Here is a 12,438-nt window from a genome sequence, read left to right as displayed (position 1 = left end):
AGCTCTGGCCTGCTCAGTGTATCTCTGTTGGAGGCTGTAGACTCAGGCATCAGCCCTAGTGCCAGCAGGCTGACTGCTTCCAGGAGCAGGTGCCCCATGTGCCAGATCCAGAATCCCAGCTGGGCCCTTTTGTTACCCAACACGTGCTCTGAACATGCCCCACACAGCCCAGAGACTGAGGATGTGTCTACACTGCACACTAAGCCTGGGCTGTGACTCAGGTTTGAGCCCAAGCCCCCCGTTCCGTCTACACACAAATCAGTCTGACTCAGGGCAGGAAGCACCCGGATCCTAGGACCCTGCTCAGGGGTGTGGGTCAGAGCCCAAGTCCCGCTGTGAATCGAGGCCCTGTCATTTTGCAGTGTGGATGCAGCTCAAGCCACAGACCCAAGTCAGAAGGTCTGCATAGCGCGGATGTGTTAGCATGGCTCTGAGACCCGGCCCCAGCAATTGCAAACCCAGGTTTACAGTGCAGTATGGATGCTCAAGCACAGGCTTGGAAACACTGAGTCCACAAGCCCGGGGCCCACAGACCTGGGTTTCCAATGCAGCGTGGACGTGAGCAACCGACGATCATGGCTAACCTCTCTGCACTGCTTCCTTTCAGGGACTCCCCGGCCCCCCAGGTCCTCCAGGCGAAGGTGGCAAGCCAGGAGATCAGGTGAGTTCAGACTCCATCCCAGAGCCTCCTTAGCGCCTCACTGCAGGTCATGAACAGAGCTGCCATGCGAGCTGGCAGCTGAGTCCCCTTTGCAAGGAGGAGGCTTCCCCTGGGGTTCAGTCCCCTGGTGCCGGCGCTGAGTCAGGGAGGTTCAGCCCACCTAGCTCAAGCCACCATACGGGGAAACGCCTGAGTCACTGAAGAAGCCTGATGATCACTAAACTTGGGGCTCTGTCAGACTCAGCATGCTGCCCTCCCGCCCTGATCTAGGGTTTCCTGGGCCACCTCAGGAGCGAGACAGTGCGTGCGATGCACCAGGCCCAGACTGGTCCCCTCGCACCACCCGAAAGCTGCTAGTCAGAAACAACCCTCGCTCGCACATTGCTGCTGATTTGCACGTCCGCCCAGGCTGAGTCAAATGACAGCCAGAGCCTCCCGCAGGGCGAACTGACCCCACCACACCTGGGGAGAGCGGGCCCTGCTGTAGGTCTGTTCCCATCTTCTCTCTGGACGGGGTGGTGCGTCTCTGGCTAGGGAAGGAGCTCTCTTGCCTAGGAGCCTCCCTCTCGGACTGTAACTGCCGTCTCCCCCTTCTTGCTCTCCATAGGGCGTCCCTGGCGAAGCTGGCACCCCAGGCCTCGTGGGTCCCCGAGTAAGTATTGTCCGTCCTCTGGGTCGCAGAGCAGGAAGCTCAGCAGCTGGGTTATTGTTATTTATTAGGTGTTACAGCAGCGCCTAGGGGCCCCTGTCCTGGACCAGGAGCCCATCATGCTAGGTGCTTTATTAGATATATTACAGTAGTGCCCCCTGTTGTGCTAGGTGCTGTACATTATTATTGCTACATATTCTATGTATTACGGTATCACTGCAGAGCCTTATTCATGGAACAGGGCCTCATGGTGCTAGGTGCTGTACATTAGTTATTAGGTGTATTACGGTAGTGCCCAGGAGCCCTAGTCATGGAACAGGGCTGCATGGTGCTAGGTGCTGTATATTAGTTATTAGGTGTGTTACAGTAGTGCCCAGGAGCCCCTGTCCTGGACCAGGAGCCCATCGCGCTAGGCGCTGTACAAACCCAGAACAAGAAGACTGTGCTGTCGTTCTTGGCCTTGTATCTGCTGCTCATGGTCTCAGCACCCATTGCATCTCCGCTGACATCGCCCCTGAGAGCCCCTTGCACCATTAACCGCCCCCTCCAGGGCACTGGCAGCAAAACAGTCAAAAGCCACCTTTCAGTTTTGGTCTCTCCACTTTTGGGTGCCCTGTTTAACCCCCAGGTATTTCTACAGCTTCCAGGCAATCCCAGAGCATCTAATAGGCAGCCGCTAACATTTACCCAGCGCTGATACGCAGCCACCTCTGGGGTGGAGCGTGGCAGCCACCTGCCGCAGCAGGGCAGCCCTGAGCGACCCTGTTGCAATGGGGCACGATTGCCGAGATGCACAGTGTGATAAAACCGCCAGGGCCCTTTAATTGCCCCTGCCAGTCCCCAGCTGTGACCTCTCCCTAACGGTGTCTCTTTCCATGCCAGGGTGAACGTGGCTTCCCAGGTGAACGTGGCTCTCCAGGTTCACAAGGTCTGCAGGGTGCTCGAGGGCTCCCCGGAACTCCTGGTACCGATGGACCCAAGGTAGGTTCCCTTGTGTAACCCAGGCAGCTCTTTGTCTCTCTCTCGTAGCCGATTCAGTCCTTGTGCTGTGTCCTGGCTGAGAGAACCGGTCCTGTAGCTATGGCATGCGAGGCTCAGGCTTTCCGCTCTAGGGGGCCACGGTTCAATCCCCACCTGGGGTGGCATCGTACCGGTCACCAGGATGAGATCTTGCCCTGGGAAGGGAGCAGGAAAATGGACCTTAGTAAGCTGCAGGCTTTGTGGGCATCATGTTTACAAGGGCCCCAAAGGGCTGGGCCCCTAAGCATCCGGTCTGTCCGATGGGAGAACGTTCCACCAGGGCAGAGCCTCGCATGGCCTGGGACAGAGCAGCCTAGGCTGACTGCTCAGCCTCGCTTGATTGCTATCATAGTGCAGCTCCGTGCACACAAAGAGGGCGTGGCCAATCCTGCCCCGCCTGCATCACCCTGAGCATGGCTTTCCCAGTGCAACTCCTCCCCTACAGCGGCACTTAAAATGTGAGTCGTTATGTCCACCTCATCCTCTCGCTTTAGGACCTTGACTTAGGAAACCGCTGGAGCTACAGTCCAGGGGTTCTCAACTTGGGGCCATGAACGGTGGCAGTGTTGTGACTACTTTCCTTCCCGTTTTGCTGGCGGGGAGGGAGTCCCGGGGAGGTCAGGGGATAATGTGGAGAATCACTGCTCTAGCCCCCCCAAGCCCAGCGACAGGGGACAGCAGCTCCCTCAGGATCTGGAAACATGCAGCCGCTCAGTGACCTTGCTGTGTTTCTCCACTCTAGGGTGCGACTGGTCCATCCGGCCCTAATGGTGCCCAAGGTCCCCCCGGTCTGCAAGGGATGCCCGGTGAGAGGGGAGCAGCTGGTATTTCTGGACCAAAGGGAGACAGGGTAAGTAGCACCTTCCCCGGGACTTCAGGGGTCAGGCATTGCACAGGGCAGACACACGCAGGGCTGGATTCCCGGTGTGTGAGAGCTATGGAAGACGTAATGATTGCAATGTAGTGATGCTGATTTATAGACGCTGGGAGCTGGCCCCATGGACTTCAGTGGAGCTATGGGATCTAGCCATGTTCATGCGAAGAAGGGGGGATATGGGAAAGGGAACCTGCCTACCCAGCACTGAATATATTTGGCCTCAGGGATGTCAACCTTAATGCAGAGAGTTCAGACCCATAGACCAGAGGACACAAGATCAGCGGCTTCCATCAGACCTTTGGAAGCGCTAAGCAATTTCCAGCTGTTGCAGGGGCTTTGGTGAACCTCGGTCCCACCTAGCCCCGACCTGTGGCACGCAATAGCTTGGTCTTCTGTGGGCCGTGATACCTGGGTCTACTTTCGGTTGTTGGGTGTAGAGTGCCGGGTGGTATGGGTGGCCTGTGACACACGGGAGATCAGGCTAGATGATCTGTGGTCCCTGACTCTAAGCATTTCTATCATCTGCGGCAGGTGAAAGACCGTCTGCCAATCAAGCAGTCCAAGCCCCCATTAGTTCTTGATCTATCTCTGGGATCTCTTTGCTGCCCTCTCTGAGCTGATGGGGTTGGGGAGGGTCTCGTGGCCCATTGTTGCCCTGGGATGGTTCGGCCGTACTGGCGGCTGGGTGGTAACTTCCCTCTGATCTCCTCCCACAGGGTGATGTCGGCGAGAAAGGCCCAGAAGGCGCTCCCGGCAAGGACGGTGGAAGAGTAAGTAGAAGGGAAGGCCTCACTTGCTCAGATTGTCACGGGGACGGAATGATCATGCAACATCCCAGCCGTCTGCCTGTCGAGCTACGCGAGCAGCTGACCCTGGGGACATACGCTGGAGGGTAGCTTAAAGGTCAGGCAGAGAGCTGCGACGGTGCGGAGATCAGGCAGAGGGTGACAGCGGTCAGGGAACGAGCGGTCACGGTGTAGCGGTCAGAAAGCCCTGCTGGTCAGGAAGAGTAGCGGCAGCGTAGGAATTGCCAGGGAGCTGTCGCAGTCAGGTAGAGTTGTAGAAGTGTTGCAGGGAGGCAGGCAGTAGCCGGGTAGCACGCAGAGCGGGAGCAGGGTAGGAGTCCGGCTGTAGCAGTCAGGCAGAGCTGTAGCCATGGAGCTGGCAGAGAGCGGGAGCCGGGTAGGAGTCCAGCTGTAGCAGTCAGGCAGAGCTGTAGCCATGGAGCTGGCAGAGAGTGGGAGCGGGGTAGGAGTCCGGCTGTAGCAGTCAGGCAGAGCTGTAGCCATGGAGCTGGCAGAGAGCAGGAGCGGGGTAGGAGTCCGGCTGTAGCAGTCAGGCAGAGTTGTAGCCATGGAGCTGGCAGAGAGCGGGAGCGGGGTAGGAGTCCGGCTGTAGCAGTCAGGCAGAGTTGTAGCCATGGAGCTGGCAGAGAGCGGGAGCGGGGTAGGAGTCCGGCTGTAGCAGTCAGGCAGAGCTGTAGCCATGGAGCTGGCAGAGAGCTGGAGCAGGGTAGGAGTCCGGCTGTAGCAGCATAGCTGGCAGAGAGCAGTAGCTGGGTAGCAGTCACACACAGCTGTAGGAGTACAGCAGACAAGCTGTAGCCGGTTCACGGGCAGGGAGCTGTAGCTGGGTAGCAGTTGGGCTGAAGCCGGGTAGTAGTCAAGCAGAACTGTAGCCTCATTGCAAGCAGAGAGCTGGAGCGGGGTAGGAGTCAGGCTGTAGCAGTCAAGCAGAGCGGTAGCCACGTGCTGGAGCAGGGTAGGAGTCCGGCTGTAGCAGTCAGGCAGAGCTGTAGCCACATAGCTGGCAGAGAGCTGGAGCAGGGTAGGAGTCCGGCTGTAGTCATGTAGCAGTCTAGCACAGTTGTAGCTGCATAGCAGTCAGGCGGAGCTGGAGCTACGTAGCATTCAGGCTGTAGCGGTGTTTGTCAGGCTGTAGCAGGCAGAGGGTTGTTATTACTCCCTTGCTGTTTTAAAACTGATCCCCAGGGTTTTGAGGCATGGCGCTCCATGCTGCAGAGAAGCCAGCGAACCTGGAAGGTCTGGGTTCAGTCTCTGACACTAACCCAGCCCCGGGCTCACACTGGGCTCTGCCCGGCACACACTGGCAGCAGGTGCTCTTCACAGCCATCTGCTCACCCTCCTCTCCCTCTTCCCTTTCCCAGGGTTTGACAGGTCCGATCGGCCCCCCTGGCCCTTCTGGCCCCAACGGCGAGAAGGTAAGAACCCAGGAACTCTGCATGACGCCTGGCTGGGGGCAGTGGGGCTCAGTGCAATGTGCGGAGGGCATAAAGAGCAACATTCACTGCTCAGACCCCATGGATTTCCCAGCCTCTCGGTGACAAAGGTCTGTGCTCCTCCGTGACTCCCCCCAGGTGTACATAGATCAGGCTGCCGGAGCCAGAGATACTGCAAGAGCTATGGCCCAGCTGGGAGGGTCACTGATCTGTGGGAGGGGCCTTGGCATATGGGCGGGGCTTCAGGGCACAAGCCGAGCCAGTGCCATGTACGGTTGCTAGGCGTCCGGTTTTCGACTAGAACGCCTCGTTGAAAAGGGACCCTGGTGGCTCCGGTCAGCAGCGCAGTGGGGCAGGCAGGCTCCCGTCCCTACCTGGCTCCGTGTGGCTCCCGGAAACGGCGACGTGTCCCTGTGGCCCCTAGGCAGAGGCGTGGCCAGGTGGCTCCACGCACTGCCCCCACACCAAGCACCGGCTCCGCGGCTCCCATTGGCCAGGAACTGCGGCCATTGGGAGTTGCAGGGGTGGCGCCTGCGGAGCCGCCTGGCCCCTCTGCCTAGGAGGCAGACATGCTGGCTGCTTCCGGGAGCCACCTGAGGTAAGTGCCGCCTGGAGCCTGCACCCCTCACCCCCTCCCACACTCTGAACCCCTCGGCCCCACCCTCCAGCCTGGAGCCCCCTCCTGCACCCAAAACCCCTCATCCCCCACCCAACCCCAGAGCCTGCACCCCTAGGTGGAGCCTTCACCCCCCACACTCCCCCCCATACCCCACCCCCTGGCCCTAGCCCTGAGCCCCCTCCCACACCCCAACCCCCTCATCCCCATCCCAGAGCCCCCGCACCCCCAGCTGGAGCCCTCACCCCGCAACCCCCTGTCCCAGCCCTGAGCCCCCTCTCGCACCCCAAACCCCTCATCCCTGACCCCACTCCAGAGCCCACACCCCCAGCCGGAGCCCTCACCCCTCTCACACCCCAACTTCCGCCCCAGCCCAGTAAAAGTGAGCCAGGGTTGGGGAGAGAGAGCAATGGAGGGAGGGGGGATGGAGTGAGCAGGGGGCGGGGCCTTGGAGAAGGGGCGGGGCAAGTGTGTTCGGTTTTCTGCAATCAGAAATATGGCAACCCTAGTGTCATGGGGAGAACTTTGAGCTGGGGGGTGGGGTGGGGGAGTCCTCAAGTTGGAGTGTGGGAGGGTTATGGGGGAACGAGGTAACGGAAAGGGCTGGGGGAGCGGCTTTGGGAGCATGGGTGTGTCTTGGAGCTGGAGGAGGGGCTTGAGAGGAAGCTCAGGCTGTGGGTGGAGCTTGAGATCTGGGCAGGGCTTTGGGGTCTGGAAAGAGGGTAGGGATGGGGCTGGGCTCAGGCCAAGCAGGGGGTACAGAATGCGGAAGGTAAACTGAGGCTGTGGAAGCAGGAAGTGCAGAGTCCCACATGATCTACAACCTCTGGCCAGCCATATCCCCCTGACTGCTCTCACATCTCCTTCTTTCTCCCTGTCTAGGGTGAATTGGGTCCCCCAGGCCCATCTGGTGCTGCCGGCGCCCGCGGTGCCCCGGTAAGTGTGATGCCAACAACCTTAGGTTCCCAGACCTTGGTTCACACAATGGGACTGAGCCCCTTGGCCGGGGGGCGGGGTCTGTGCCCCTCTCAATTCAGAGACCACCCCCGGGGAATTCACCGGCTTCCCCATTCTTGCCAACATTGCTCTGATTGATGGGGATAGCCGCCAGAGGCCCTGCTCATTGTGCTAGGTCAGGGGGGTCGTGACCCCCAGTGCGTGGGGCTCACAAACAGGTGTCAAGAGGTCGAGACCACCTGACTAAATAGGGGTGGGGTGCCAGCTACATGGGAGAAGCTCCTGGGGGGTGTCCCCAAATGGACAAGGTCGAGAACCAGGGTGCTAGATGCTGTACAGACATGGAAGCACAAAGATGCCTCCTGCCCCATAGAGCTTGCTGTCCAGGTTGGGGTGTTTCCTTCCTGGGCCCCCCATTTAACCCCAGTCCTTTCTGTTTCAGGGTGATCGTGGTGAGCCTGGAGCCCCTGGCCCTGCTGGATTTGCTGGACCTCCCGTGAGTAAAGCCGTGTTTGCTGACCCTTGTCGTCCAGGTTCCCTCTCTATCCCGCCCCTCGATAGCCATGTATCCGTAGTGATGACAGTGTCACATGCCCAGCACCGGGCACCTGTCTCGCAGGGAGGCCACATCTCACCCTGGGTGCTTTTTCTTCCCTTCCTGATGCAGGGCGCTGACGGCCAACCCGGCGCTAAAGGTGAACAAGGAGAATCTGGCCAGAAGGGAGACGCTGGGGCCCCGGGTCCACAGGGTTCTTCCGGTGCTCCTGGTCCACAGGTTGGTAAAGCCAAGTCCCGCTCCTCCCTCCATGACCCCACTGGGAAGGCAGCCTGGGAGAGTGGGGGCTGGCCAGAGATGAACCATCCTCAGGAAAAGGGGCCCAAGAAAGGACAGTGCTTTGCTTTGAAAATACTCCGGCCACTTGCAATGGGTCAGAACCTAGGATCTGGGTCACTGATTTACCCAGCTGAGGGATAAGAGTTTGAAATGGCTGATGCCCCAGTAATCCCTCACCCCGATTTTCCCTTTCATGGAGGAGCCTGGGTTCAGTTTGGAATAAACCCCCAGAACCGGCCCAGGAAAGCGGGGGCTGGATTCCTGCCAGAGGGTCGCCCCTCTCTCTGCAATGGTAGTGCCCTATTCCAGGGCGCACGCACACCAGGGAGCAAGGGCGGCAATTTCATTGCAGCTATGAAGCCCTCTGGGAGCTTGGAGGGCTGGAAAATACCCTCTGCTGCGTATCCCCACACACGAGGACTCCCTTCCCCATCCCTAGGGATGTTTGATCCAGGTCAGTTTCCCTCTTTGCCCTCCCTCCCCCCGTCTGATGGGGGAGACCATCATGAAATGCCCCAGCTGTGAAGGGTGCCCTCTAGGAGACATATGGCTGCAGCCAGCAGCACACCCAGCCATGGCAACCACTACCAGAGGGGACAGAGCTGGGTGCGGGAAGGAAGGCACCACGAGGACAGAGGGAGGGGGTCTCACTAGAGACCATCAAGGTCAGAGGGAGGGTCTGGCTGCTACTCATCTCCAGGCTGTAAGAGAAATACCCGCCCATTGGTACAAAGGACCAGTCCCTTTGCCAAGACCATGGGCCGATTTCCTGCAGTCCATTCGGGATCTAACCTGCTTCTTTTTCCTTCTTAGGGTCCCACTGGTGTGACTGGTCCTAAAGGAGCTCGAGGTGCGCAGGGACCCCCTGTAAGTACCATCCAGGTCCTTCAACACCTTGGAGACGGGCACCAAGTGCCAGAGCTCAGCCTGGCTCCCGCCCAAGGGCTGTGCAGCGGGTTCTAGTTGGGCCGGTATTGGCCTGCCATGCACGGGCTGAGCAAGGCGGCGAGGAAGCTGAGACAATCACAGCCCAGGCACGGGCGACGGCTGCCGAATGGGCTCCATCCTCCTTGTGCGTGTCAGTGAATTGCAGGCCAGGAGGAAGAACGCCCCCACCTTGCCACTGGGATGATTTTGAAATGGGTCCAGGGAAAGGGGTGGCTGCATTGGGGCCAGCTTGGCACCTCGCCATGCAGTACAGGCTCCTGCCTGCCAGTGGGCTAGTGGGCTTTGCTCGGTGCTCTGCGGCGCGGGGCCCAGATCCCTGCCAACCGACAAGCCAGGGGACTTTGCTGCAGCCCTTGAGTTCTAATGATGCTGGAAGGTTCAGCCCTGGGGGACAGTGAAGGCCTTGCCTGAACTGCCGCTCTGCCCAAGTGTCCGGTAGGGTTAAGCACTTAGTCTGCTTGAAGGACTCGCCCTCCCAAGCTGGCCAGTCATTTGCACCAACACACGGAGCGGGTGCTTTCCCCCCAGCCCCATACTCCATGCACTCCACTGCTCTCTGGGACCAATCCACCCTTCTGGCTCGTAAAGCTCAGACCTGTTAATGGTGGGGAACTGCACCCCTTTCTCCAGAAAGGGCCAGGACTGGGATGCTCTGTTTACCCTTCTGTTTCTCCCCTCCTTATCCAGGGAGCCACCGGATTCCCCGGCGCTGCAGGACGCGTTGGCCCTCCCGGCCCTAACGTAAGTTCAGGAACATCCAGCGTCGGTTCCACTTTGGCGGGGCCTATGTTTGGGTTTTGGATGGGAGACGGGACATAAGCCACCCTCTGTCCATGGGAGAGTTAGATGGTCCATTCCCTGGGGCAGTTTTATCCCTCGTGACCGACTGCAGGGTTTCCTGCATTCTCCTCCGAAGCAGCTGGCACTGGTCACTGCAGGAGAACAGAGACTGAGCTGGATGGACCCATTAATCTGACCCAAGCTGGCTGTCCCCGTGTTCCTGGTCTGTTACCGCACCGGCACGTTGCTCCAAAGAGAACAAAGAACGGTGCGTCGAACCAAAAGAGCTTCCCCACATTTCTAACAGATGAACCAGGGAGCTCCCGCCCTTTCATAGTTTTCAGTAACTTTGGGGGTTTTTATTCCCCCAAAACAAATTTCTGCTGTGACCTGATGAGGATCCCTGGTACTTTGTGCTCTCGACAGGTGGAGAGTCTGTCCTACACGATAGGACACCGTGAGTTTTTCTCTGATAAGGAGATGGATTGACCTCACTTTGAGATGGTTGGATGTTGCGATGAGATGGGAGGGGAAGGTGCAGGGGCTGGTGAGTCTTCATGCGGAGAAGGATTCTCTGGGACTCGGATGGCCTATGGCACCTAAGTGCTCTTCGTCGATTGATTAGAAGACAAAATTACTTATTGGCCTTTGCACCAGGGTGAAGAGCATCCCCCATTTTCACTAAATCCTTTCATTTCTCTTCTAGGGTAACCCAGGCCCCGCTGGCCCACCAGGTGCTTCTGGCAAAGATGGTCCCAAGGGCGCTCGTGGTGATGGGGGCCCACCGGGCCGTGCTGGTGACCCTGGTCTCCAAGGCGCTGCAGGTCCTCCTGGTGAGAAGGGAGAGTCCGGGGAAGATGGCCCACCTGTAAGTTTTCACGTGCACGTTGCCTTGTCTTTGACTGCACAATAGTTACTACCTAGTGCAGCCTCTGCTGGATTTTACCTCCTGCCTCTGTCTTTTCCAGGGGGCCGATGGGCCACCCGGTCCTCAAGGTTTGGCAGGCCAGCGAGGTATTGTCGGTCTTCCCGGCCAGCGTGGTGAGAGAGGTTTCCCGGGGCTGCCGGGTCCCTCCGTAAGTAGCTTTACCTTGCAAAGTCAAAGCCAGGCAGAGTCAGACTGTGCCAACCCAGCTCACAAAGCCCTCGTGCCCTATAGCTGAAGTGCACAGCTTATTTCTCTGCAGAGGTGGAATGAAGCGGATGTGCTGAGAGAGCTAAAGTGAGAGGGTCGGAGCAAATCCATGGGTCTGGGCTCTTTCCTTACTGGGAGTCTGTGAAGGTGCGTCCCGGGCATGTGCTGCCCGCTGGTGCACCCTGCACTAAAAAGGGGTCCTGCTGGAAGGGAAGAGCAGTGAGTTCAGTCCTCCAGGGGTTGCCTAGAGAGGAGAGGCCTCTCATGATCAGCTGCTGGCAAAACCAGCAAGAGTTGCTGCTCCAGCACCTAAAAGGGCAAGAAGCAGGTGGAGGCCAATCAGGACCCAGCAGGCCATAATAAAAGGGTTGGTTGTGTCTACTATGGGCCAGTTCTGGGTGAAGTCAGGACAGGGAAGCTATCCCTGCCTTAACCCAAGTAACCTGGCTCCCTCGGGGGTCTAACCTCGGTGATGTTTGCCTTGGATCTCTGTGATGGGCTATTATTTATGATAGGGACTTTAACGCCTGGGTGGGTATCGTGTGTTCAGCATTAATTTGTTTCCTGTAAACCTGCAGCGAGCCTGTTCTGCAGAGCCCTTATGACAACAGATAATGCTGTCAGGCATCTCTTCTATCTAGCCACAAAGAAAGGGAGTTGAGCATGACACCCCTAGACATGCTTATGATGCCCAAGTCAAGAACCCATGGACTAGATGGATAAAAGAGACAATTTGAGATCAGAGGGAATTTAAACCAAAAGAACCTTTTGTGGACAGTGTCGTTTAAAACAATTCAGCATTGATAAACCAGGAAATTCAGCGTTAAGGTCCCACAAACGTCCTTAACTCTGCCCTGCATCCACCACCCCATTGTGAATCACGGAGATTCAAGTCTGGGATAAGCCCCGGAGAAGACAGCCAATGAAAAACTAACTGACAAATGGGCTGTGGAAGAAATGCACCCTCGTGCAGAGGGACCACGCAATATTTCTGCACCACTTACATCCCCCTGCAGGGCTTGTGAGTGACTGGACTGGTCTCTAGACCTTGTGCTGAATTTCACCCTATATGCACTTGTCAGCTCCTCTATACTGAGCATGTCATGGAGCCTAGAAGTGCTCTCGGACTGGGTTGACAGCATGTGTATATTTTAAGACCGGAAAGCACTTCTGTTCACAGCACTTCCAAACCTCACCGGCTTTTGGGTGCATGGGGATCATCACTAATGTTATAGGCCCCTATTCTCCATTGCCCGGCACCTTGTGCTGTCACTAACACGTGCAACACACTGCTAACTCAGAACAGTTACACTTTGTTTCACTAGGAGGGTGGTGAAGCACTGGAATGGGTTACCTAGGGAGGTGGTGGAATCTCCATCCTTAGAGGTTTTTAAGGCCCGGCTTGACAAAGCCCTGGCTGGGATGATTTAGTTGGTGCTGGTCCTGCTTTGAGCAGGGGATTGGACTAGATGACCTCCTGAGGTCTCTTCCAACCATAATATTCTATGATTTGCACCCAGCTTGCCTGGACGTTGTTGATGACACAAAGTGCCGATCAATGGAGAATCTGCCCCGTATTCTTCACTGAGATTTCACATAGCCCCTGTACATTACTTTTGTCCATAGGTTCCAATCAGGGAGGCACTGCCTCTTGAGAAGTCACTGGAGGGAGTTAGCATGTTCCAGGCAATGCTCAGCACCCCTCAGGGTCTGACCTATAT

General features: G+C 57.7%; 1 protein-coding gene across 3 annotated transcripts in view; it reads left to right on the top strand.

The window, feature by feature from the left end:
- COL2A1 (collagen type II alpha 1 chain) overlaps window positions 1-12,438 on the top strand; it is a 67,001-nt gene that overhangs the window by 41,448 nt on the left and 13,115 nt on the right. For all 3 annotated transcript variants that reach the window (XM_073318617.1, XM_073318615.1, XM_073318616.1), the window contains exons 32-44: window positions 608-661; window positions 1,269-1,313; window positions 2,193-2,291; window positions 3,073-3,180; window positions 3,924-3,977; window positions 5,375-5,428; window positions 6,945-6,998; window positions 7,462-7,515; window positions 7,687-7,794; window positions 8,668-8,721; window positions 9,490-9,543; window positions 10,289-10,450; window positions 10,551-10,658. In XM_073318617.1, the coding sequence (XP_073174718.1) occupies window positions 608-661; window positions 1,269-1,313; window positions 2,193-2,291; window positions 3,073-3,180; window positions 3,924-3,977; window positions 5,375-5,428; window positions 6,945-6,998; window positions 7,462-7,515; window positions 7,687-7,794; window positions 8,668-8,721; window positions 9,490-9,543; window positions 10,289-10,450; window positions 10,551-10,658 (1,008 nt within the window). The remainder of the gene's footprint in view (window positions 1-607; window positions 662-1,268; window positions 1,314-2,192; window positions 2,292-3,072; window positions 3,181-3,923; window positions 3,978-5,374; window positions 5,429-6,944; window positions 6,999-7,461; window positions 7,516-7,686; window positions 7,795-8,667; window positions 8,722-9,489; window positions 9,544-10,288; window positions 10,451-10,550; window positions 10,659-12,438) is intronic.

The sequence above is a fragment of the Lepidochelys kempii genome, chromosome 20, assembly GCF_965140265.1.
Source record: "Lepidochelys kempii isolate rLepKem1 chromosome 20, rLepKem1.hap2, whole genome shotgun sequence".
Classification (NCBI taxonomy): domain Eukaryota; kingdom Metazoa; phylum Chordata; order Testudines; family Cheloniidae; genus Lepidochelys; species Lepidochelys kempii.
Note: the sequence above shows the minus strand (reverse complement) of the source record. Positions and strands in the feature narration are given on the sequence as shown.